We start from the raw sequence: 26,688 nt of genomic DNA on the forward strand, positions 1-26,688 counted from the left end.
AAGCGTGTTCTGGTCAGTTAGTCACAGTTTCTCTTTGCAAGGCATTCCACTGATATGTTAGGGGCTTGCTATCTGTCCCAACCAATACATTTAGTGCTGGTTTCAGGGGGTAAGATAGTGACTGCCAAGAGTTAGGACAAAGAACTGTGTGAAACAGCATGAAGTTTTAACCATAGATTTCCAGAGTTATGCAAATCTAGAAAATTAAAAGGACAGGGTTCCACTGGACTTGGCAACAGTTACATTAGTTTGCATGAGTGAAAGCAGGTGTGTGGTTGTGGAGCAATTTCAAGGCAAGAAAGTTCCTTTCAGGTGAGTGACTAGCAATTTAACTGGCCAGCAAGGGCTTCAGCACTTTCTAATGGAAGGTGGTAGTATTGATTTTGGATCCAGAAGTGAGGTCCAGGAATTTGTATTCCTGAAAAATACCCCAAGATGCTACAGAAAAGAGTGCAGCTATTTAGCCTTATGCCTTTTCCAGTTCCCAATGGGTTCCCTTACCTAAAGCATCTCAGGCTTTCCCTGAAAACTGAGGTAAACACATGATTCCTCCTGGCTTTCTCTCAGAGGGTATCTCTAACCACAGTGAGTGTGCACACTCTCAGTCAGAACCTCCCTACTGCCCTAAGATTTGCTCCAGAGTGGCTCTACTTGAAGCTGCAATAACTTCCTAAGCCATTTTAATGATTGCTTTCCTCTGATACGTAAACCTGTGGAGATGAACTGGTTAGTAATGCTCTATTTATGCCCAAAGAAGAAACAAGAAATGAAATATTTCAGTTGAAACAGGCTTGTTGCTCACAAGCATTGTTTCCCCATTTTCCTCCTGGCGTGGTCAGAGCTGGTGCAGCCCATTGTTTTGAGCTGTCCAGGTGTTCAGCAGCCTTGCTGCCCATGGCAGCACCAAATGAGTCAGACAGGATAAGCTGAACAGGCTTTTTATTTTCATTCACATCCTGGCTTGTAGGAGTGTCAGAAAAAGACAATGTGCTAAGCTACAGAAAGTGGTTTAAATATATATTCTTTTAAAAGTTCCATTGCAGAGCCCAGAGGTGGAAGTCCAGACAGGCAGGGGTTTTGTCAGGCAATGACATCCAGTCTCCTCTGCAGCTGCAGCACTGAGGACTCACTTTGAGATAAGATGTTTGTTTCTGCCATTGCTGGCCTGATCAGAAGGATGTTCTAGAACCTGAGATGCTTTGTTAGGTCCTTGTTTTCATCTTCTAGCATAAAAAATAATCACACACAGTTTTGTCCTCTTATTCAACACCACCTTTGAATTCACACCCCATTTTCCGTGGATTATGGCAGATGGCAATTATACCCTCTGTCTCAGCTTTCATTCTGCTGCATCAAACAAGCTGTGCTCTGGTAACCTCCTAAAATAGACTCTTCTTTTCCTTGGCTGTGCTGCCAAATACTCTCTGGACACACTGGATTAGCTGCTGCTCGCTGAAGAAGGGTGCTCACACTGGTATGTGATTCCTCAAGGACATGGCCACACCTGCTGGCATGAACACTTCACTTCCCTGCCACAACTCTCCGGTTACATATCCTAAGATAAGTGTTTGATTTTTGTGCCATTGCTTCATATTGCTAATGATGCTCTTGGTGTACCTGTCTTGTATCATTTGGTTCCTCAGTCACTTCCCTACAATGATCCCATACCTCAGTCTTATATCAGTTCATTCCTTTCTAGCAGCAATTCTTTCCTTTTTGCTTTTTTATCTCATCAGTTTGCTGGGTCTTTTTTTTCCCAAATAATTAAAGGAAATTATGAAACAAAGATTAGTTCCAAGGGTAATATCCTAAGATATCATCAGTAACCTCCCTCAGCTCAGTACTTTGCATTTAACACTACTTAACACTACTAACACACTAGTTACCCTCTGTGCTTGCACTTTACCTCTGTTGAAATTCTCCTGAATTCTAGTCTTCTCCAGAACTGACAATAATTTCTATTCCGGGCTCTTCACTAAAGTCTGTTATTCAGTATCAGCAATAAAACATTTCCTTTGCCCAGAGCACCAAGCATCTCAAAAAAGGCAAACACTGACTGCCAATACAAAGTTCATATTTGATCTTGCTTATATGCTTGTCTTTAGAAAAAGAGTTTGAACCTAAGTAACCTTGAGGTGAAAGTAGCAAGCCTGCATTTTCCTGGAATACATTTTTTTTCTTTCCCTTTTCCGAGGTATGGAACATTCTAAGAAGTGGAAGAATTTCCTAGCTTTTTTGTAGCTATCGGTTTACTCTCACAACTGCAATTCAATGCTCTCCTTCTTTCAATTTTGGAGTCTTTGGGAGCCGAGAGAATTTGCAACTCTTAACCTTTCCTGCACTTCACTTGAGGAAATTTCCACTTGCCACTCCTATAATTTGTCCTGCCCCCATCCCTTTTAATATCATCACTGGAAAAACAACACCAAAAACCTGATTGTAAACATCAGTTATATTTATTTAAGTGGCCCACGTAGAGCATAAAAATATAGCAGGACTTGGCTGAGGTTTTATCCAAGTTAAAATCCCTTCATGCGGCCTGGGCTCAAGTACGAAGCTGGGTTTACCACCGCAGGCGTTTCCCGGGGAGTGCCAAACTTTGGATTTAGATCCTCGTTAGATTTTACAGCATGGGACGAGCACCCGTTGAAAATCCCTCTTGGGGGCTGCTCCTTTCGTTCCTCCACCTGGCAACTGAGGCAGCCGGGGAGTCCCGACGCCTGAGCCGAGTGCTGAAACGTGCCTGTGGTGGCGGCGTGGCGTCCAGCCTGTGCCACCCGCTACCATCGCCGCCCACTTTCCCGGCCGCCCGCATCCCCGCATCCCGCCCGGCCGCCGCGGGGGGCGTGGTCTGCGGGGCGGGGCGGAGCGCGGCGGGCGGGACAGGCCGCCCATTGGTCGGAGTGTTAGGAAGGGGCGTGCCCATCAGGCGATGGGCGGGGCCTGGCCTCGCTGGGCTCCCTGGGCTGCGGGCGGGCGCGGGAGGCCCGAGCGCTGCGCTCGGCCGAGAGCAGGTAGGGCGGGGGCGGGGCTGGCGCTCTCCGGGCGCCCTCCGGGCGTTCTCCCGGTGCTCTCCGGGGACTCTCAGGGCGCTCTCCCGGCGCTTCCCACCCTCCCTCGGCGCGTGGTGGGGGGCGGGGTGGCGGTGCGGCGGTTCAGGGACCGCCGCAGCGGGAGGGCCGCAGCCGGCCTGGACCCCCCCGCTCCCGGCTGCGGCACACGGGCCGGGGGAGAGCGCGGCCCGGGGCGGTGTCACCGCGTGTCCCCGCGGCGGCTCCGGGGAGGCCCGTGAGAGCGGGTTCGTCTCTGTGCTACGGAGGTGTTCAGGGGAGCTCTGGGCGGGCAGAGACAGCCTGGAGGGTGCGGGACCTTAGTTCCGTGGAATTTGCGGCTTCTGTCCAGTGGAGGTCACAGAGGTGCGGGTCTGGAGCATCTTTGTTATGAGGAGAGACTGCGGGAGCTGGGCCCCCGTGGTCTGGAGAAGACAGACGGGATCTCATTAATGCATATAAATATCTCGATGGCGGGTGCCAAGGGGATGGTGCCAGACTTTTCTCAGTGGTGCCCAGTGTTAGGACAAGGAGCGCTGGCAGTAAACTAAAACACAAGCAATTCCACCTCAGGACGAGGGAGAATTTTACACTGAGGGTGGCAGAGCACTGGCACAGCTGCCCAGGGAGGTTTTGGAGTCTCCCTCCCTGGTGACATTCAGACCCCACCTGAACAGGCTCCTGTGTCACCTGCTCCAGGTGATCCTGCCCTGGCAGGGGGTTGGACTGGATGTTTTCCAGAGGTCCCTTCCAGCCCTGACAATTCAGTGAATCTGTGATTGTGTGAAAACGTTGCCATGTTGCAGAGGGCCCTGCACACCACCCCAGTCTTGTGTTTACCTACATTTGTATAACACGTCTGCCATTCATGCTGTAAATGTTCTGAAGTGGGCAGGTGGTGTATGTGCAAGAAACTTGTTCTCAGAACCTAATTTTTTGCGAGCATGTCTAAGTACGTGATAAGGAGTCCATTATACATAGTTGTTGTCAAAAATAGCATCACATTTGTGACAGGTTCAGCTGTCAAAGCCCAGCACAGCTGTATATTGACGTTTGAAGTGCTTTGGTGTTGGCAAGTTCTTGCAGCACTTGCAGGAAAGCTTTGTGCTTTAACACAAATGACAAACAGAGTACACGAAAAAGTTGGATCCTCTATTATGGAACTTTTTTGATATGTATATGCAGAGCTACCATGCATTCCTGTATGATGTGTGGATATCAGGATACCTGTAGGTGCGGTTCAGTTTTGTCAGCAAAAGGGCGTGTGCATCTGACAACCTTTTGAAGATTTTCCCCCTGATATTTCTGTTTTTTTCATTTTTAGATATAATTCAGTTGGAAGAACGTATGGCTGGCAAATAGTAAGTATGATACTCTGCTGTGCTAAACTATTTTCAGTGGTAGTTTGACAATGCTGTGAACAGAAAAAATCTGTCCTTTCTTTCATGTAATTTCTCCAGCAGTTTCTGCTCTAAACTCTCTTACTAATACAGGAAAGTCACTGCTCTTTTGGAAGGCCTCCCATTCCATTGCACCAGGACTTTCCAGCTGAGCCTTGGTTGAAAGTATGTCTTGGGTGTTGTTAATAGCTCAGTCAGTTTTGGTTTTGCTTACAACAGAAGTCATTATGAGGATGGCATGGGGATGCCTTTTCACTTCCTTTGAAATAATTTTCAGCCTTTTCCTTTCTCTTTGCCTTTCCAGCTGTGTGTGTGTGTGGTGTTAGCTTGCTGGGAAGCTCTTACACCTGAGCTGGAGGTGGTTGTGGGTGTAGAACGTGTTGTCTTGACATTGCGTGGCTCAGTGCTGTGTTGTGACATGTGCTACATTTCTAGAGCCGGATGAAAACCCCACAGTGTGAGGGTGTGCACACTTCCTTTGGAGGTGTTGGCACTCCTATGGACATGTGAATTCATTCTTTATGGAGTTGGGTCAGCATCTGCATTGCAGCCCTTGGGTCTTCCTGCCACCCAGCTGACAGCACAGGTTGTTTCCCTGCCTGCTTTGCTTTGGTGTTCTTGTCTCTGGCCCTGCTGAATGAAAAATGCCCTGGGTACTTGCACAGGTTGTGTTCTGTTTGGTCTGCTTTCCTATGTGCCATAAACACTCGTTCTTGTATTAATTTTGAAATGTCTCGTTGATTTCAAGTTCCAACAATTTACGTTGTCCTACTTCACAAAGTCTCACCTCTTCCTGTTACCATCTCCTCAATCATGTCTGGCTGCTTTTCACTGTGTTTCTTTTGTTCCCTCAGTGTAGGGTGTGCAAAAAGCTTTTAATTTCTTTTGTGCCTTTTTCCAGCTTAAGAGGCTCAGCTAATATGTCTTCTATACTCATGCATATTAACTGTTCCTTTGTGCATTTCATGAGAGCTTTGAGGTGCTGCCTGTGAGAAACTTGTGGATTCATGTGTCTTACAAAGCTTTGTTTTGTTTAACCATAGTCTCTGAAGAAATATCAGATTGTAGCAGATTTATTTCACTGTTGCCCTTCAAAAGGAATTTAATTAAGTATTTGCAGCTTAAGGGACTTTATAGTCCCTCACACAAGAAAGCTGTTGCTGTCATCTTTATGACGACCTTTAAGCCATTGAAATGTAAACTCTTAACTCTTCCTGACTGTAAGAAAATATTAATTGAAATAATTAGAGATATTTTTTTGCCTTGTTGAATAAAAGAACACGTAAGCCAATGCAATTTGATAATGCTGTGGGAAAAAATAGTCCTGTCCTTCCAGTGGCCTCCTTCTTGATGTTCATGCCAGAGCATGAATTTGTACAGCTGTATAAGACTAAGGAAATACACTAGCTGGGAGAAAAATGAGCATTTTTTCACGTGGACCTTTATTTCCAATTTGACTACAAGGTGAACTGTGTATGATGGGCAAGAAAAGGAGGCTTTAATTTATTTACTTCAAGATTAGCATCTGTAATCCACTGCTAAAATGCCTTTTATATTAGCATGTAGATTGTGAGGTCCCAAGTAGTGTGACAGATTTATTTTGGGAAATACCAGACTAAAGCTACTCATATAGCTTGTTTTGTGTTAGGGACAAAAACCAAAATAAGTATTTTAGTTTTTCATATTTACTTGGGCATAAATTAAATGTAATAAAAACAAACATTCCTTGAAGCTCCATGACTTCTTTTTGTCAAGCAGGCTGACTAGACAAATTCCTGAGAAAGGAGCACTGTATAGCAATCTCCAGAATAAAAATGTAGGTTGTTTAGTAGAAATGTTGCTTTTACCCAAGTGTTCAATAATGATCATTCTAGATGTAAGATTTCAATTTTTCAACTGTGAGATGTAGCCTCTGATGGTTCAATCGTGTCTGTTTCTATTAAGAATAATGACTTTTCTGTTATTTGTTAATGAATTCACCTGATAAAATGCCTCACAAGCGGTAGCCAGCTTTTCTCCGATCTTAACCTGTGAACAATAAGTAGGATGTGACTTGGGCTGGTTGTTAGATTTTGTCACTATAACTCTATAACTATTTAGTCTTGATTCTCTCTCCTAGATTGCTGTAAGGCCTGGGAAGTTGACTGGAAACAGCAGAGGGTGAAGGTTACAACACTGTGGTAAGTGTGCTATTTTAAAACATCGAGGAGAAGAGCTGGGAGAGAGCTGATACGGAATCATGAGTCCAGGAGTGAATCACTCAGTGATGAATTGTCTGCAGCTGTGTGTGGGAAGATGAAAGAGCTGAGAATTTAAAAAGAGGAGGCAGCAGTAGCTGGCAACATGTTCTTGCTCACGGTGAAGGGAGGGAATGTGCATGCAGAGTATGAGGGCAGGTACTTGGTGCTTCACGTTAAAGCTGTGAAACGCTAATCGATTTATTCTCATTGTGTGTTTGCTAATTAGAGCATTAATATTTTCTTTACTGCTCAAGTGGGAAATTGGGGAGAAATATGATGTTTTTCATTAATCACGTGCAAGTTTAGTGGTGGAAGTCAAAACTAGTAGTTGGCTAACCTTGACATCATATTCTACGAGCTTTGTTAATTTATTAGTTTTTAAGAATGTAAAGGCACTAATAGTTTGTTGCAAATTTAAGATTTTAGTCTCATTGCACGTTATATCTTGCTATGGTAGAACCAATCCAAAGTATTTCCAATGAGGTTATTGATTGATTTTTTTCCTCCTAAAGTGGCTTTCTAGAAGATGACCATAGAGGATCTCCCAGAACCTTCCTTTGAAGGAGATTGCCTCATTGAAAGAGAGCGGTTCTTATTCCCAAACTCTGAAACATCTGTTACTTTTTCTGTTGCTGCTGCACCAATGCCTTCAGACTGTGGTATGTACTTTAAACAGAAAATCAATTTGTGATAAATTTTAAGAAAAGCTGTCAACTGTAAATTATTTCTTTCCTGAAAAAGCTTTCTTCTTATTAAATGGGTTCTCTGTAAATTTAAATGAAAGATGAAGTCCCATGCTTTTTCCATTTTTCTTATTCCATACACTATAAGTTATATCTTTTCCTTTGTTTGTCACTGTGCTGTGCATGTGTGGTCACATGTTTGTAGTTTTCACGTTAAAGCATAGAATTGGATATTGTGTTAAAATGTAAAATTGGAGTAAGGGACATCACATTTAAAACCTCTAGTTACACTTTTTCTTGTGCTTTCAGTATGTAAATGATGTACTAGAAGGGGATAATTCTGTTGGAACTGTACGTATCTGTGATGGTAAGAACTGTAAAATGAGTGTTAGAAAATTATACCAAGTATTAGTGATCAGTATTCAGAATAATGTTTATCTTTAATAAGTGTCTTCACATGTATAAATTATAATAAAATTTCTAACAGCGATATAATATGTTAAAATATCACTGTAGGTAAGGAGCTTCACTGATAGCTACAATTACAATGCCTTTGAATGTTGCAGATATGTCAGTAGCATCTATATACCTTAAAAATTACTCCCTCCACCTCAGTGTTTCCCATGCATTGATTTTAACAATCAGCTGTATTCAGGAAAAATAAATACATGTAATGTTCTGTTTTGAACTCAGCATTCTCAAGACCCATTTCATAAGTTAGCTCAGGGTGGGAATCTAAGTGTTCCATATGATGTATTTCAGTACATGAACGTGTGTCTTTATATGATTTATCCCTGTTCTCATCACTTGTCTTTCCTAATCTACTCAAGTACTGCCTTGTTTTTTCCATTCTGCTTTCTCATCCCTTAGATAAAGTTTCCATTTGCCTTCTTTAAACATTGTTTTGTTGTGGTATCTTCTACTAACTCTATGATCTGTCTGCTGTCTGTTCTACCTGGTTTCTGCCCACTCATTAAATTTAAAGAAATCCATTTTTAGGAGATTGCTGTCAGCTGTGTAACAGTAACATTGGCGAATCTGGGTAAAGGAGGTTGAACCACAACAGAGAGAGATTCTCAGTTTTTACATTCAGTGCATTTATTTTTCCTTATTGCAGCTGAGCACTGTATCAATACTTGGGAAAGATAGAGGGAGAGAAAGTAATATTTTAAAGTATCTAGATGCCATTGCCATCCTTTCATGGGATTCATTGCTTTAACAGATTTTGTGTAGCATTGCTTTGGTTTGCAAAGACTACAGCTGATCACCTGTTAAGCACTTAGGGTGGCTGTTATTGTTTCTTGATTCAGTCTCAGATTTTTACCCTACCTGCTGATTGTAAGAGCTGATTTCTGATAGATCATTTGGATCAGGTTTGTGGCTAGAAATCTTCCTGGTAAAGTAAGAACTGTGAATATCATGCAAGATCATTAGTGTTGTTGAGTAGTTGTCTGTTTACTTCATAGCTTTCAGCTGTAGATCAGCTGTGGTTTCTGTGAAAGGTAGATATTGGTGGATAATCAGTAGATGTGTGTTGATGCATGGGACATAGGGAAGAAGCACACTTCGTGTAGTGCTGGGAGATAAAGGGTTTGCGTTTTTTTTTATATGGTAGGTGCAAATAAAAATTCATGTTAAATATCAGTGAAGTTGTCCTCGTTTTCCATTCTTGTTGAATCGAGGTGATGCAGTTTGAGGAACTCTAAATAGCCAGGGAGCGACCGCTCTGCATGCTTTTATCTGTTAATCCAATCTAGAAGTCAGGTATGCTGTTTTTGGGGAAAGGTGGGGATGATTCACCCGGGGGTGGTTTATTCCATGCCACACACCCAGATGGCTGATGGTGTTTGCTGCTTAACCTGTCTGTCCTGTCTGAGGGCCCTGAATCTGGATGTGAGCTGAGTTATATATTTATCTGAAACCTGTTTAAAAGGCAACTCCCGATAGCTGCAGTGGGGGTAAAACTTCAGTGCTTGCCATGATTCACTTGCTGATGGCAGTAGACTCTGCTTCCATTCCTTCTTCTCACAGCCATTGCTATCCAGATTCTTTCGTATAACTTTCCAGAGTTGGAAGAAATTCCGCAGATTTAAAATAGAGGATGTGTATAAACATACACACACTCCTGTGAGTAAAGTGACATATACTTTCATAATGAGGTGTTTTATGCACTTAGAGTTTGGGTTGCCTGAAAGAACATGAGGCTTTGAAAGTGTTGGTTTGGTTTTTTTTCTGGTTTTGGTTTGGTGCCTTAAGTTTTGAAGGTGTTTGTTTCCTGCTGGGATTGATGCATTCAGGAAATACTGAAAATAGCGGAGGTCACAGAATGCCTTCCTGATTAGAGTGTATGTTTATATTTTAGTATGTTCTATGTAAATTGTGATGGAGGAGGAAGAAGGAAAAGACATGTTTTGTAGCATGTGGGGAAATCATCTATGCATTTGATCCCTGAGAGGTCAATAGGCTTCTCTGTGCTTGGGAGCAGCTTGGAACTTGCAGCCTTTGCCTGGCTTGAACAACAGTAAACCCTTATTAGCAGAATCACTGTACATCTCTGTTACTCCTTGCCTAAACTTAAAATCACTCTTGCAGTACCATTGTATTGGTTACTGATTCAAAGTTTTTTCAGAAGTATAAGCAGGATGTAAGTACTAAAGGAAAAATGCAGCAGATGTTAGAGAAAATTTTCCGAATTAATTCAGCATTCTGATTTTTCCAGTGACTCTCTCTGCTATTCTTTGCCTCTGAGTTTGAAAAACTAGATGCATGTTAAACGTCAAGATTTTATATAAGGACTCTTTTATTTTTTAACAGAGTTTTCCTTCTTCGATCCCAATGATGCAGCATGCCAAGAAATACTTTTTGATCCCAAAACATCAGTTTCTGAATTGTTTGCTATCTTAAGGCAATGGGTTCCACAGGTCCAGCAGAATATTGATATTATTGGGAATGAGGTGAGATACAAATGAAGATCCTTGAGTGCTCTCAATGTTAAATATTGTGTTGACAGTGAATAAAATCAGTTCCTTCAGAAGCGGAATTAATAAATGCAGATAATTTCTGCCTTTTGACAAGTAGTGACTGATCATGCCTTGTATTCCACATATTCCACATGTTCAGGTTTTATTTGGAAAAAGAAAGATCATGGATAAAATTCAGTATATTAGCAATAAACAATGTTTTTCTCAAGGCACTTGTGTTGAGACCCTTCACCTTTGTGTTTCAGTTCCCTACTTAGCAATAATGCCAAACTCCAATATATAAAGTTACTGTTGAAGCCTGACCTTAAGAGCAATCTTTCCTAGGCACAAAATGTGTTTCTAATATTTCCATCCTACTTTCTTATTTTTCTTCTGGATTACAGGTCTTTTTGGACGTGTGGGGAGGTGTAGTGAAGATTAACCCTACCATAATATAACTGGGGGCCTCTTTCTCGGGGTGTGTGGGAATGGGGTGGGTAATTGTTGAGAAATCAAAGAACAAGGGGAGAGCTTCATAAATCATTTTCCCATGCAGTTAACTGGTTAACTTTTTTGCATGTGAAGTATATATTAGAAGGAGCAATATAAAGAATTTTTTAGATGTGTAAATAATGAAGGTTAATTATGATGCTATTTATTACATTAGTGTATGTTGCTCAGCTTTGCAATTAGTGTCTTTTCTGGCAGGCTTCTTTGTTACTAGCCCTTGCAATGAATCCTGGAGTAAATATATCTGAAATAACTTAGGAAATAGCAGTGATGTCAGAGATGTACCAGAGCTAAAATGTCCTTGTTTTCCACTTGCCTGTCAGATCATTAAAAGGGGTTGCAATGTGAATGACAGAGATGGACTGACTGATATGACCCTCCTGCATTACACTTGCAAATCAGGGGCTCATGGCATTGGTGAGTAAAAAAAAGTCATTATAGATGTAAAAAGCTAATTGACTCACATAAGCTTATCCCACTGACTCTTACAGATTTCTTTTCCTTGCAGTGTGTTTTTTTTTTTTTTTTAGTTCTTTGTTTTCTCTCCTAGTGATCATGAGCAAGGAAGGTGGAGAACTGCAGCTGTAGCCATGGGGAGCACGCTGAGTTAGTAGTATAGGTATTACACAGAGTAGTACCACCTTAAAGGAGTACTTCATGTAGCAAAGGCAGTTTCAGACTGAGGTGCAAGCTGCAAGTTTGCTGCAGTTTTTGCTGTAGGTTTGTTCCAGCAGAACATTTAGGTGACTAGCTGTTCTTGGTTTGTTTCTTTGTTTTGTTTCTGTCGTTCATGTCAGAAGAGAGCAGTAGACTTCGTTTGCCTTATTATGGTCAAAAACACTGGAAATGAGAGCACATTTAAATCTGTCTGAACACCCCTATTAACTTTTCTATGTTGTGTTACTTTTTTGGTGACCTGAGCCCACTTCTCCTCCAACTCTGAGAGAAGTCTGGCATAAGTTCTCTTCCCTGGGGTAGGCATATCTTTTAACATAAACTTCAGCACTGTGATGTGCAATTCTTTTTCTTCTATCAGATACTAAAACTCTTGGGTTTGATGGCTGGCACAGTACTTATATTAGAGAAAAACAGTGTTTTTATACAGCAGAAATTTATAATAACAGTGTTACTATACACTAGAGATTTCAGCCCTTTGTGATAAAGGGCAAAGATTTCTGTATCCACTCCTAAAAAGAAAGGCATAGTAATAGTTCTGCTGTGAGCTTGAAAGGCTTAAGGTATATTTTGTGTTACACGTAAGCGTGTGTGTTTTTTCAGGTCGAATAAATAAATCACTGATGCATACTTTACAAAAATTACCCTGCAGGTGATGTTGAAACTGCTGTAAAATTTGCAACACAGCTGATTGATTTGGGTGCTGACAGCAGCTTACGCAGCCGCTGGACCAATATGAATGCCTTGCATTATGCTGCCTACTTTGATGTTCCAGAACTCATCAGTGTTATTTTGAAAAATGCAAAGCCAAAAGGTAGGTGTTGTGACCTTTGTTCCAAGTGGTTGTCTATATTTTGTAGATCCTAAGCTGATGTATAGAGGTCTGTGTGGTGTTCATTTCTCCATTAGACATAAATAATTTCTTATTCTTCTATTCAGCCTCATTGGTTCATTTTTCTCTTAACTTATTTTTTAGTGGTTTACTGTACTCTTTCCATTCCTGGTTTTTAAACTTGAACTTTGTACAAGACAATAGAAGTTTCAAATTGACTGGAAAGCAAACAGGTTAATCTTAAGTTATTGAGAACTAAGAGAATGTTTGCAGAAAACCAAATATATAACTATTCTGGTAAATCTTGTGGTTTTTAAGATTGCTTAAACATTGAGAAGTATGTTTGAAATGCAGGGAGAAGGTTAAAGGAGTAGTTGGGATTTAGCAATTGCATATGGCAAACCTGTGACTGAGGCTATTTTGACATGTTGGTTTTTTGCATTTCTCAGCTATGTAGAAGGTCCTGTTTAAGGAACAATTTGACTTTAGTGTTTGGCATAAATAGATAACACTTTTTGGAATGATTAGTAATTGGAGCCCTGTTTATACTAAGGAAGATGGAAAAACGTATGTGGTTCTGAACCAGAACTATTTGTTTCTAATTTGGTCAGGACAGCAAAACCAGTAAGCAACTTTATCACTAAAACTGTACAAATGTGAATTTTCTACTAAATATCCTTCTGATTATGCCATTTTGCAAAAGGATTTTTTATCTAGGGACTCTGTCTTAACAGTTTGAAAAGCTGGTAGGCTTTTGGAGTACCCAAGGCTTGCATACCATATCTTGAATCCCAGTGGATGTGATTGTTAAGTATTGCTGTTACTGGTGTGACTTGCTCGGGAGGTGGCAAGTGTGGGTTGGCAACAAAAGACAAAATCAGACTGCACAGTAGTTAAGTCCACATCACATGTCAATAGCCTGGTCTCCATAATTTGCATCAGCAGTTTAGGTCTCCTTTCAGACCTTATTTGCATTTGGTGTTCTCCTCCTGTGCATTTCCTACAGAAGGGGTGGGACTCTGCTCAGATTTCCAAGGAAACCACTCCAGTTAAATGTCTTGGCATTTGGCAGTTCTTGGATAAGCAGCTGATGTTTTTTATCTCAGGAAGTATATAAGATTATTTGCCCTGTGACATGGAAACAATGGATAGTCTGAAATAGAATAATCAGGCAGTTTGCAGAGAAGGAAGAACATACGTGGAAGGCAAATGTGCTTGGATGGATCCATACTGAACTGGAGAAAAAATGGTTGCTAATGTATAAATAACTTTCCAAGACCATGGTGTGCTGACTGAGACACCCATTGTGAAGCACAGGTGTTTCCTTTTGATTTACTGCTAAACTTATGATGCTCTGTAGTTAAATTCTTCATACGGATTTACTCCTCAGTTGTTACAGGAGAGAGCTAGTTTGATCCTGGATTTTTAGAGGTTTTAAATACAAAAATTGTGTATTATTTTCCTCTAGATAGTTTGGGGGTCGTTACCAGGTAACACTGTATATTTGTCTTTCTTTCTGTTACCTCTACTATGCCCACTTAGATCAAAGCCGTAAGAGAAAGTCTAAGCATGAAGACTGCAAGTCTGAGGAAGTCACACAGTCTAACTCAAAAAACAAAACCACACATCAGTTGTTTTTCAAAATAAGAATACATGCAACTGTTGCTGGCTCAATAGCTGATGCTGCTGACCAGTATTTCCGCAGATTGGTTTCTGTGTGTGCAGAAAATATTTGGCTGTATTCCATGGGAGTTTCAATGGCTGTATACAGCTCCTCAGCTTCTAACTGGTTTTAAACTGGTAATGTTTTCCGACCTTTGGTATATCAGGGTACATCTGCAATTGTAGTTCTCATTATGACTGAGGCATGTGAATGCAGTCTTTTTTCATGTTTGTGTTCAATCAGTGCAATTGCAAAACTGTTAAATTCTGATTGCAAATTTGTTGCCTTTGATCCTTATAAAATTGAGTCAATTTTGTTAGTATGTATGAACTTAGCATGTCTATACAGACATTTATAACTCTATCTTCTGTATATGTTGATGTTGTATTTGTTCATTTAGTGTGACTATATAAGGATGTTGATGCAGTTGGGATATACTTTGTTTATGGCATTGGGAGAAGGGCTAGTGTTTTTTCGGTTGGGGACTGCTGCTGGAAAATATGAGCAGACTCTTCAGCCCTGAGGTGGAAAGTTTTATGTTCCTCACTGGTATTTCAAATTGGAATGTGATTGCTAATACTTGTGGTCTTTTGGTTTGTGTATTAAATCAGCTGGCATTTTTAATTAACAATCCTATACCTAATTGACTCAAAATGACATCACTTTTGTGTAATTTAAGAGAGGGGCCGCTGACTAAACAGACATTTAAACTCTGATCTTCTAGAGCAGTAATAACTTCATAGCAGATTCAAAGATATATTGGGAACAACTGACAGAAATATATATTGCATTAAATCACTTCCAGTCAAATGCAGTGCTCCATTTTCCAAACTACCAGTGTTCTCACACTTCAAAGTGCAACTCTTTGAAAACAAGAAATTATAACAGTCACCAGCTCTTACTTCATTCTTGGCCATTAGTAATTAAATCAGTGTAAAGCAGATGTATAATCAGTTTTCCCTTGCCGTAATGCCTGCTCACAAAGGAAAACAACTGGTTGAAGATGCATCTCATTTTAATGTTTGATACCTAGAAGCAATAAAATATAAATGTTTCTGAAACATTAAAACATTAATTTACTTGCAAACCTGAAGTTACCCACTTGCTAATCTTGGCACAGTAGATTTGGCATCCTGAGTAGCAGCAATTTTGCAGTTAAGCCATCAGTATTAAAAAACGAGTGAAAGTAAGTGCTCATCTTTCAGGTTGGTTCATGGTATGAATAAACAGATGCAGATACGGTTGATGTTCTGTGTAGAATTACTTCTCATATGCATTTGGTACATAAATAATGGTGTGTCTGGGTAAATGCTAACATAAACTGTAAAAATGAATGTCCTCACAAGGAATCTATAGGGGAAAATGTTCTTGTAACAGACTTGCATACCTCACATGTGATGTTTAATTGCAGATGTGGATGCCACCTGTAGTGATTTTGATTTTGGAACAGCTTTGCATATTGCTGCATTTAACCTATGCACAGGAGCTGTCAAGTGTTTACTGGAACATGGAGCAAATCCTGCCTTTAGGGTAAGGAGTTAGGTTGTAGATTCACCAGAAGGTGAAAAAGGTTCCTGGAAAAACCACAGTCTGTCCAGGATTTTGATTAGCTAAAAGTGTGCTACATGGAGTGAGAGTGCCTCAGAAAAAGATATGTGCAACTCATAGTGGATGATTTTGTATGCTTTGTTGTTAAGTCTGCTTATGTGTTGGAAGTTTGCATTTTTGTGTCATGGTCTAATTCATTAGTTCAAATAACTTTCAAGAGGTTTTTCTGTTCGTTGTTTGAGTTTTCATTTATTAATACTCATGGGTGTCTTACAACAGCTGAGTCGCCATGGCAGTGGGGGATCTTTTCAGAAATGGAAGAGTGCAATTTTTGCCCTTCAGAAATGCTGTGTTGTGCTTAGTGATGCTGGTGCTAGCATGAGTAACTGAGAATGCATAAACATCACCTGCTCTACTGAGTAACCTAATAATAGGCATAGGTTATAGTGCAAAGTGTTGCTGTATGTGTCTAGCCACAGTCTTGGGTTTTGACTGAGTTTTGTGTTTGATTTGGGTGTTTGTTGTTTTGTGGTGGTTTTTTTGGATTTTTTTTTTTCTTTTTTTTTTGCAGGGAAGGGCTTGGAAGTTTTTCTTATTTTAGCAAAACCAGTATCTCAGTTCTCCATTTTTAAATGCAGGGGGTTATTTGAAATGAGAAATCATAGTTGTTTTAGGGGTACTCAATTATTTTATGTAGCACTGTAGATGTGAAATCTTCTGGAACATTATTGTCCATACAGTTCATGATATTCAATCTAGATCCCTTTAAAAATGGTGGGTTTCTTCTTTGTCTCTTTATTCAGTGTGCATGAATGTGTCTCAAGTTCTCTGGCAGCTGTATGTTTAGGATTCTGTTGTCACAGGGATCACTGCTTTGTAGTTGCACGAGCATTCTGAGCAGGCAGAGGTGGCTGTGCTCTTGAGAAGGGAAATCCTGGGCTTCCCCTGAGCTTCCGATTTGCTTTCTTGCCACTGCTCTGCCTCTGCTTTGTGTTGGCACAGAGGTTTGCAGGGCACCTGGTGGGCTGAACTGTGGGACTGATGTGACCAAAATAATCTCTAATGTCATGACTACAAACTCAAACTCCCCACTGAACTTTAACCCAGCTATATCCTGTTTTTAAGGTTGTGTGATTTTTACTTAGAGTGATTGGAGATTTTTAAGGAATGGTGGATGTTGAATTGCTCAAACCTGCAATAAAGTTTTGACTACAGATAGTGTGTAGAGTTTGATTATTTGGGAACAGCAGTGTAAATTCTGAGTAAGGATTATACTTTCCCAGCTTTGAGGTGGATTGAGAGGGGGCTCAGGAAACATTGAATTTCTAGTCTATTTTGAAGGGACCAAAACAAATACAGTCTTGCACTGCCTCATTCCTTCGGGTAATGCCTGAGTCCAGGGGCTCAGTTGAGACAAATTTTGGAAGAGTGAGATGATTATTTTCCCGCAAACGTTGTGAAAATGGACAGACAGCCAAAGCTCCACACCAGTAGCCTTGCTGAAGAGCGTAGATAGAACTGTCCCTGGAGCAGCCTGACAGTACCTGCCGTCTGGGCAGCTGGCCTGGAGTTGAGGTTAACTCTAGAGGAGCTGGTACTCCAACAACTTGTCCTGTCACATAGGACATGCAGGGAATTACAGTCATGGTTCTCCGGGAATGGGACGTGTTTGGAAAGGACTCTGTCCTTCATCCATCCCTTGTAGGATAGTCTGTGCCTAGATAAACCTGAACAGATTTATTCAGGTACTTACGTGAGCCATCACATTAGCCTGTTCTGTACATGCAACATACATTAATAAAATTCCCTCTTACATTTGGAATAAGCCTCACCAAGGAGCAAGATATGTGCTGGGTAAAAATAGATTCTTCGGGAGGTGTTGGCATTTTGGTATTGGCATTACAGACCAGAAGTCTGCGTTACTTTCCTAACTCTGTGTTCAGGCACACAGATACACACAAGTGTTTTTTTTCAGGTGTTCTGAGTAGTAATAATGTTCTTATATTTGAAAATGTTGGTTACTTGTCAGTTTCAAAAATGAGATGCTGTACATGCTAGCTGATCTATCTAAGGATGTTCTGGCATCCTTATTTGAAAAGGTGGATTTTTTTCATATATTTTAATATATAATATATTTAATATATATATTTCATATATTATTATATTCTAGGAAAAATATCTAATAAAGAGGATTAAACACTTTGTAAAATGCTGTGGTTTCACCTGCTCAGATTTATTTTGTAACAACATTAAATCCTGTGCTATGTTACATTTCTACAGAATGACAAAGGGCAGATTCCAGCAGATGTAGTTCCTGATCCAGTAGATATGCCACTGGAAATGGCAGATGCAGCAGCCAGTGCAAAGGAAATCAAGCAGATCCTGCTGGATGCAGTGCCTCTCTCGTGTGACATCTCCAAAGCTATGATTCCAACCTACGACCACGTCACAGGCAGGGCCATGCTTTTATCACTTGGCCTGAAGCTGGGAGATCGTGTTGTTATTGCAGGACAGAAGGTATGGCCACCAACCTGGTACTGCTCTCATAATTCCTGGAGAGTCCATTTATTTACTACTTCAGAGACATACCTCAAATTAAAGGTCTGAAATGCTTTCTGGAAGGTGTGATCTCTGGATGGCAGCAAGGAGTGGGTTACAGAAAATAAAAGCTGAAGAGTTGTGTGATAAAGTCATTATTATGAAAAGCCGTTTTGACAGGCATAGGCTGCATTTTCTGTCTTTAAATTATTTTTAACTGTCTCCTATAATACATCAGCATGGCTCAGCTTTTATTAACGTTTTTGGTGTCACATTAAAGTGATGATAAAATTCACAAATTACTTTATGAATTGTCCAGCTTTGTTAGGAGTGTGCATTTCTGAAGTACTCCTGCTAGTTTCCAGAAGGCAGGGAAAAAACCCTTCAGTTCTGCTTAGCCTATAGTAACCCAATTTCAGTGGTGCAATGCAGCTAAAATCTTTGAAGCAGTGCTGTGCCAACAGAGTTGTTACATGGTTCTGTGGAAGTATAAGGATGTAGCTAATAGAGGTCCAGCTCAGATGTGAGTGGCTTTTTAGAAGCTACCGTGATAACCACCTTTCTAAAAATATATTTTAAAACTGTTATATTATTATTGCATTCAGTATTCAGACTTTTTATTTGCTCTGATAGCAGGGGATCTAAGTGCTAGAACTCTTTTAAAGAAGTACTTTTTTCCTGGTAAATATTGAAAGCATTTGTGAGCAAAATTTGATATTTGAATAGCTTTCAGTTTAATAGCTTTCCTAATATAACTTCAGATTTGTAACTGTCACAACTGAAATGTTTTAAAGTGATCTCCAGCAAGAGTGTGAAGCAGCTTCCATTGTGTATTTTAATTTGGTGTATTCTTGAAATTGGGTCAGGGAAAGTGAAGGAATCACTAGCTATGCAGAAGGCATTTTAACTAAAGTATGTACAAAAAGCCGCTTATTCTTTAAAGATAGAAGTTTCTTTATCAGAAATCAGTGGGAGCAAGGGAAGATAATGTAAGTGCAAGTTAAGGGAGGCTTTAGAGCAAGAAAGTGATGAAATTGGTGCTCTTGTGTATCTTTTGTCTAAGTAAGGCCCACAGAATGGTTTGTGCTGTGATGTGCTCACTGTGCATGGATAGAGCTGCCTGGGTTTGGTTACTTTTATTCTTCTAATTGGTTATGCTGTTGCAGTGTTTCTTAAGAAGTTGTTGGAAACTGTTTTTGTGCTGCCAAAGGCCAGCAGGGCTTTGCAGTGAGCTTGTTTTTCTTCAAGGGAGCCAAATCTGTTTTAAAGCAGGTGGGAAGAAGGAATATCATTGTGCTTTTGGAACTTTCGTTTCCACGGCAGCTTTCCTTCCTTCCTTCCTTTGTGTGTGAGGAGCTGTTGTGCATGACTCCCACATTGCTTCCCACCTCTTTTCTCCATTTGCCTGAATGGAGAAGTTGTTCCCAACCCTGCCTTCCCCTCCCCCTCGATATTCCTAAATTCCTGCAGGGTGGAGCAAAAGTGAAAACAGGATGATGAAAATGGTGCCCCGTTTTTAGCCTTCTGCTGGATCATTTCTCATTGTGGAATATGGAAGCTGGGATGAGGGCACTTGGTACAGCAGCATTTTTTGGAGCTATATTTACGGGTTCCTGTTGTCTTTCCTGCTTCTGCAGTCACCTAATGTCAGCTTTAATGAAGCTTGAAAGCCAAGCACAAGCATAGATGCCAGAGGGAGAATGGATTCCTCTCTCGACTCCTTCTGCTGTCATTCCGGTTGTCTTACAGGGTAGGAAGCTGTGTAAGCAGGTGTTTGTGTACGTGATTTGGGGCCTCACAGCTCCACCAGCTCCTGCTTTGCTAGACTGAGTGTCCATTTGGATCACATCTGATGAAATGGGAGTGCAGGAAGACCAGCAGCTGGGAGAAAACCCCTCCTGCCCTGTCTCACGCGAGAGAGATGTGCTGCTCGTAGCTTGCACAGGTTCTAGGACAAAACTGGAGCCACAGTTTTGCCGTCTCCCACCTCTGGTTTAAGATACTGGCTGATCTGTTCTCTCTGCTCAGTGAGTGTCCTTAGCTGGTGCCTGGAAAGTGAGTGGAGGAATTGTAGGAATTTGTAGGGCTGCTTGGCTGAACTTCCCCTGGCTGAATTTGATCTTTGTGTCAGTAGCTAAAAGGTCTCAGTCTAGAGTAGTGTGACATACCTGCCTGTAACAATCAAGTTTAAAGGAGATCTTCAGCATAAGAGAAGAGGCTCTGGGTCATGCTTATTAATTTATTTATTGACATTAGGAAAGAGTAGCTGGAAGGTTTTATAGTTAAACAAAAACAAACCGCTTCTGTCTGTTTACTCTTTGAGGGTTGGATTAAACAGTGGAGTCATAGTGTAATATGAACTAACAAATGTTAGGGTCACATGAGATGAGGAAAACTGAGGAACTGAAAGATCGAAGTTTTTTATTACTAAAACTTATTTAAAAATCAAATATTAAAAGGAATTTAAATCAATGTTAAATGCATCTCTTGTAGTTATTCATCCCCTGTTTGGTTGAAGTGTATGACCTCATTATGTATATTTGCAGAGAATGAGGTCCACCAGCAAGACTGGTCTGTCTTGATATTCTTCATATGCTTATCTGTTCAGAATTTATAGTATATATTGAAGCTTATCTATTCAGAGTTTATAGTATATATTGAAGCAACAGCAAATGTTTAAAACATTTGCTGGCTTTTAAAATTTTTTTAATTCATAAGGTGGTAATAGAAGACTTAAGAATCTTTTCCAAAGAAAAATTAATTATGCTCTGAAGTTTACCTTTGAACCTTTGCTACATATATATATAAATGTATATACTTGTATGTATTTATGTGCACACAGAGATTTGTCTAATCTAATGTTTCTATGGAATCTCCAGTTCAGGGAAATACCTAGCCCTCATCCTGGAATTCTTGTATAAACAGTGAAAGTAAAACCTCTCGTTGGGTATGTGCTCTTGTACCTTGCTGACCTAGAGCTGTATTTACAGTGGTTCTTACTGTCTAATTCTTGTCTTTTGTGACATCTGTCCATAACCATGGCTCCTGTTTAATGCAAAATATACACAGAAGGACTAAGACCTTTTGGAAAATGTCTGGAGTGGTGTTCAAAGGTAGGAATGTGAATAAGTGAAGGAAACGATGTTTGCATTTTTGTGATGAAAAGCTTGGAGAAGACTTGCTGTTTCTTTCATAACTGATACTATTTTCTCATGAGCAATACTTGTTTAACAAATCCATTCTGTGTTGATGTTTTCCTCTTAGGTTGGGACCTTAAGATTTTGTGGCACAACTGAATTTGCCAGTGGCCAGTGGGCTGGTGTAGAGCTGGATGAACCAGAAGGAAAGAACAATGGAAGTGTTGGAAGAGTCCAGTACTTCAAGTGTGCACCAAAACGCGGTATAGCCTTCATTTTCTTCTGTCTTCAATTTTTAAACCCCCAAATTTTAAAGAGTGCTGGAAGATATGAACGATTTAGGAGGATAAAAACAGGTAGTAGATTCTGTTGCTTTTCTTTGTAGTGCTTTGTTTGATTTAGTTGTTTAGCTGGTCCTAAAAGTTTGGCTGCAAGTATTTGCAAAACAACTGAAACAACCAACCGGTCAAAATTTCTGGTTATTTCCTTGAAACTGAGGGATTTCCTGGTTTTTCATCTATACTGCTGAAACTACTTGTATGTATTGTAACAATAATAGCCACGTTTCTCTGCCTGCTTTGTCTTCTGTGGTAAGACATTCATGCTTGTAGTTGTTTTCTAACTTTGAGCTTGAGGTATTTTAATTGAGGTGCCATGGCCACACAAGACATACAAAGGTGTTGGGTTTTGTAGCAGTGGAGACAGAATGTTACTGTTAAGACAAAAAGGAGATTCTATTTAATAGTCTTACTAAGTGTTTCCAACTTAATCTGTTCAAGTTGCTTGATAAGGATTTTGGTTTCACTGTTCATTTGAGCCTGTCCTTTCTACCCTGCAAGTGCTTTGTCAGCATAGCAAGTTATGATGGCGGCTAAAAAAACCCCTGAATTAATTGACGTGAGAGAGAGTAGCTGCAAAATGTTATTACTGTACCATTATCCATGGTTCTTTGTTGGCACATACAATTTTCTCTGCAGGTATCTTTGCACCCCTTTCCAAAATAAGCAAGGCTTCTGATCACAAAAAAACTTCCGTACGAAGCTCTTCCGTGCGGTCTTCACCTTTGGTCAAATCCAAGAAAGTAGATGTGACACACATAACTTCCAAAGTGAATTCTGGTGAGTATTTTCTTGCATGTTGACACAGGATGGAGAGATACTAATCTTCAAGAATTAGTAAATCTTGGTATTAAAATTCTTGTTTGGAATTAGTTCATAACCTGGGATGAAGTGATAAGGTATTTATTAACTCCATATTGTCATGGTTGGATGTTCACTGGCCTGTGGAGTGGTACTGGAAGGATATTGTGTGTAGCTGTGGAGTGATTACAGTGATCTGATGTACTGTTACAGTTTCTACTCTTTACATACTCTGTAAAGAAAACCCCTCACCATAACATTTTTTCTTGAGCCATTAAAGTAATTTCTAATTGGCTGTGATACCAGTTAAGTGTCTCACCTTGAGGTTTCATTTACTAAGATATTCCTGGAGAATTTGCAAGGAATGAAAATCTGATAAATAATCTATATGCCTTTATACCTAGAAATTGAAGAGATTTATTTTCTGGCAACGTGATAAAGGAACAATTTAACTCATTGTGTTTTATCTGCTAATCAAATTATCTGAGTAAAACCAGTGCCAGATTAGAAGAGAAAGGTTGTCCTTGTAATAAGGCCTCAGTCTACTGACGGGAGTTATGGGCTCAGTCTCTGGCTCTGGTTTAGTTTCTTAGTAATTTGCTCAAATTACTTAATCCTTCTGTGTAAGTTCCCTCCCTGTGGAGTGAATGATCCATGTTTTCTGACTGTTCAGGTTCCAAGTTGTTTGGAGAACAGGCTCTTCCCTGCTGTGTGCAGTGCTGGCCATGCATAATCTGGCCCCCTCTGTTTGGCTGTCTGTGTAATAATGTCAGTAAATATTCCATTAGCATTTCTTCTGCCTTTTGAGCCTTGTTTAGGTGACTCACACTAAGGCAGCACAGCTTAAGGGATGGAAGATAACACACGTTCTCATCGAATTTACCCAAACACCCTAAATACTGCACACTTTACCTGTAATATGCAGGGTATAGAAGCAATGCAGCAGGCTGGTGCCAGGAAAATATGCATTTTGTCAGCTTTTTGGATGACTTGTGTAACTTTTCTCTGTATAGACTGAGGGAAGAGTAAGTTTTAGGTGTCTGTATTTACAATTAGCACAAGATTGAAGCTATTTATATATGGGCATCTTGCATAAAAAGCTTCTTGAGATAAGCAGTTTGTTAGGAGTATTGCTCAAGAACAGATCCAAACTGACTTCTGTTAAATATTTTTCCAATGTTTGATTCACTTTGCTGTGAACTGTTTGTAACCCATTAAACTATAATGGGAGGGACTTTGCCTTTGTCACAGACAGCTTAATTCCAGACAGTTAAGTCACCGTCACCTTTTCTGTCCCAAAGGTGCAATTGTACAATTTAAACATTTGATATCTTGCTTCAAGGTAGAAGTCAGAGTGAGTTAAGCATCATCTACCCAGGAGAGCTTACATCCATTGGATGTGAGTGTCTAGAAGCTGTTGTGTGCAGGGAGTCCTTGCACAGAATTCCACTGGAATTAACGTGCCTGGCTGATTGGCTGGCTGGAGTAGGGGAAGGACAAAGCTGCAGAAGCACAACTTGGGTTTGCAGTGTTTATGTGCATCACCAGGTCACACTTCTTTCCTTTAAACTTCCTCCCTGCAATACATTTGTTTGTAATAATTCAAGAAAAATCAATATGCTTTTTGTAGCTAAGGTTATAAGCTCCACAGTAAAATATACTTACAATATTGTATAGGGATTTTGAAATTTTATTTGGTTCTACTGGATTTGAATAATCTGTCAGATCAATGAGAAAAGATCTTTTTCATGTTCCTAGGAAAAGGATTACTGAGAAAAAAAATAAGAAATGTGTTATCAGTCACAAACCACAAGTTTTTTGATCTGATGCCTTAATGGCTAAGCCATAAAATTTTGGGAAATGCACTTACACTCGCAAACTAATTCAGTCCCTGTAGCTGAATTAAGCTGAGAGATGTAATTAAATAAAAAAAGATGTGATTTTTCTTTCATTTCAGGGAGAGGATATATCATAGATAAATTTGTTCTTCATTGAGTTAGGGTAGGAAACTGTCAGAAATGCAAAATGACTGTTTGCAAATTATAACTTCAGTGAGAGTATGAGTTCTTACACATATCACAACATTGCTGCTCTGAGAGTTAGGCTATTAAAAATCACATTGGCATGCTAACATCATTCTTTGTAGTCTGAATGAAGATTTGATCTCAAATCTCTCTCAAAACCTCGATGTATAATCTTTAAAGCAGAAATTGTGAAATTAATGTTGGTTGTGAAATTAATGTTGGTGAATAGTAGACCTTAAGTACCGCTGAATGCAATAGATATGAATGTTTGAAAGATTTAAATAAAACTCCTTCAATATAAAAATTAATATTTTATAGACCATTTGTTTATTGTTTGGCAAGATAGTTTGGACTGGTTTGATGTGTTAAGGGGTTTAATATCAGCGCTTATCCATCAAAACAATTCTGCAGTTCTCATTTTACCCATTTATCAAGTGTCTAAGGAATCACACAGTTTTATCCATTTTTCCATGCATCCAGTAATCTGCAAATCTGACAAGTTGTTTTTGTACATGACTTTCCTGTAAAATTACTGTTTCTTGTTGGGATGTGTATATTTAATTGTATATATTCTTTCTGTAGGCCTAAATATGGCAAAAAGAGACAGTGCTGCTGAAAACTTCTTGACTGCTAACAGGGGAAAAACTGTACCTGCAAAAGATGGTAATGAAATAATTTAAAATTCTTTTAACATCGTAAGAAAAATTCTGTGTATTATTAGAGGCAGTATTATTGCTGCCCTACCTCTGTAAGAGCCCTGAATTTACACTATAGAAAAAAGTTGCCTTGCTTGTTCATATTCAAGTCCCAAGCAGGCTGTAGGTATTTAGTTTAACAGGAGCAAAATAACTTGTGTGGATGTTTGGCTGGTGTTCTGTGTTAGTTTGGTAACCACTTCTGTCTGAATACTTGGGCAGGAACATAGAAAAGCCCTTAAAGCTGGCTCTTAGTAAATGATCTTGCAGAGGATCTGCAGAATTACCAGCTGAGGTATCTGAGGGAGACCTTTTGCTCTGTATTGTTGCTGCCTAAATTTTAATATTCTGTTGGCATTTTTTTTTCTCTCCTCTATCTGTATGTTCATGCTTCTGTAATAAAGTGTTACCATCTAGCAGTGCTTAACAGTCTTGGCATTGTATCATGGCAGAGTCACAATAAAGGCTTCAAATATGAAAAATGAAACTAGCTTTTAAAGAGTGCCTTTTGCATGTGAATCATTCTCTGCAATTATCTAGTTTCACAATTGGATAACAACTTTTACCACAGCAATACTTTGCTGAACTTGAAACACAAAGGGACCTCACTTTCAGCTGTCTTGAACAAACCCTAAAAGTTGTGTCTCCTTCAAGGTTTTAGTCTTTTAAATCATACTATAAGTGTTGATAAAAGCAGTGTTTCTTTGGAATGATTTGAAGTGTGAATTTGAATATGCCTTCTTTAAGTCACAGAATCATGGAATAGTTTGACTTGGAAGAGAGCTGAAAGATTATCAAGGGGCATCCACAGCTTCTGTGGGTAACCTGTTCCAGTGTCTTCCACCCTCACAGTAAAGAATTTCTTCCTAATACCTCATTTAAGCCTCCTTTCTGTCAGTCTGAAACCTCTACCCCTTGTCCTGTCACTCCTTCGACTCGTGAAAAGTCTGTCCATCTTTCTTGGAGGCCCCCCTCAGGCACTGAAAGGCCACAATGAGGCTTCTCTGGGGCTGACCAACCCCAGGTCTCTCAGCCTTTCCACATAGGAGAGGTGCTCCATCCCTCTAAACATCTTCATGGCCTCCTTTGGACTTGCTCTAGGAGGTCTGTGAAGGAAAGCATCTTTTTATATCTTCTGTGAGTAAATAGTTATGAATTCAGAAAAGACAACAACTGGATTTATAAAACATGACTTAGGAGTAAAGACTTGGAATTTGTCATGGTGTGATTAAAAAGACAGAAGATTAAAGTATAAAACTGGAAGCTTTGGAATACAAGGGATAGTATAACCCACTCTGCATGTGTAGTGGGACTAAAGAACCTTGATCTAAGCTGGTGGTGATTGAGGTTATATATTGGGGGGGATGGAACCCTGTAACACTAGAGATAATTATGTGATATACACTACTGAGGAAGTCTTGCAATCTCCCTGATGGGAGGTTTTTAAGAGCAGGCCAAATACTCACCTGTCAGGAGTGTTACAACAAATAATTGTTTTGCCTGAAGGAAAAGGAATCAATTATACAACATTTCTGCTCTTCCTTCTCCTGCCCTGTGATTACCCACAAAATGAAGTATCTTGATGATAGTAAGT

The 26,688-nt window shown here is 40.0% G+C and overlaps 1 protein-coding gene across 2 annotated transcripts in view; it reads left to right on the plus strand.

The window, feature by feature from the left end:
• Window positions 1–2,936: 2,936 nt before the first annotated feature.
• The window catches only part of CLIP4 (CAP-Gly domain containing linker protein family member 4), a 32,011-nt gene continuing 8,259 nt past the window's right edge, over window positions 2,937–26,688 (plus strand). Inside the window, exons 1-12 of one of the 2 annotated variants that reach the window (XM_066178117.1) lie at window positions 2,937–3,014; window positions 4,375–4,411; window positions 6,570–6,846; window positions 7,203–7,349; window positions 10,188–10,327; window positions 11,167–11,260; window positions 12,171–12,332; window positions 15,425–15,543; window positions 17,842–18,078; window positions 21,364–21,499; window positions 22,214–22,354; window positions 24,982–25,062. In XM_066178117.1, the coding sequence (XP_066034214.1) occupies window positions 7,217–7,349; window positions 10,188–10,327; window positions 11,167–11,260; window positions 12,171–12,332; window positions 15,425–15,543; window positions 17,842–18,078; window positions 21,364–21,499; window positions 22,214–22,354; window positions 24,982–25,062 (1,243 nt within the window). In that variant the 5' untranslated portion in view covers window positions 2,937–3,014; window positions 4,375–4,411; window positions 6,570–6,846; window positions 7,203–7,216. The remainder of the gene's footprint in view (window positions 3,015–4,374; window positions 4,412–6,569; window positions 6,847–7,202; window positions 7,350–10,187; window positions 10,328–11,166; window positions 11,261–12,170; window positions 12,333–15,424; window positions 15,544–17,841; window positions 18,079–21,363; window positions 21,500–22,213; window positions 22,355–24,981; window positions 25,063–26,688) is intronic. The other variant, XM_066178116.1, reaches the window with a different exon arrangement.

Source organism: Chamaea fasciata, unplaced genomic scaffold (assembly GCF_029207755.1).
Source record: "Chamaea fasciata isolate MVZ Bird 193981 ecotype frontalis unplaced genomic scaffold, bChaFas1.0.hap1 SCAF_3, whole genome shotgun sequence".
NCBI lineage: Eukaryota > Metazoa > Chordata > Aves > Passeriformes > Sylviidae > Chamaea > Chamaea fasciata.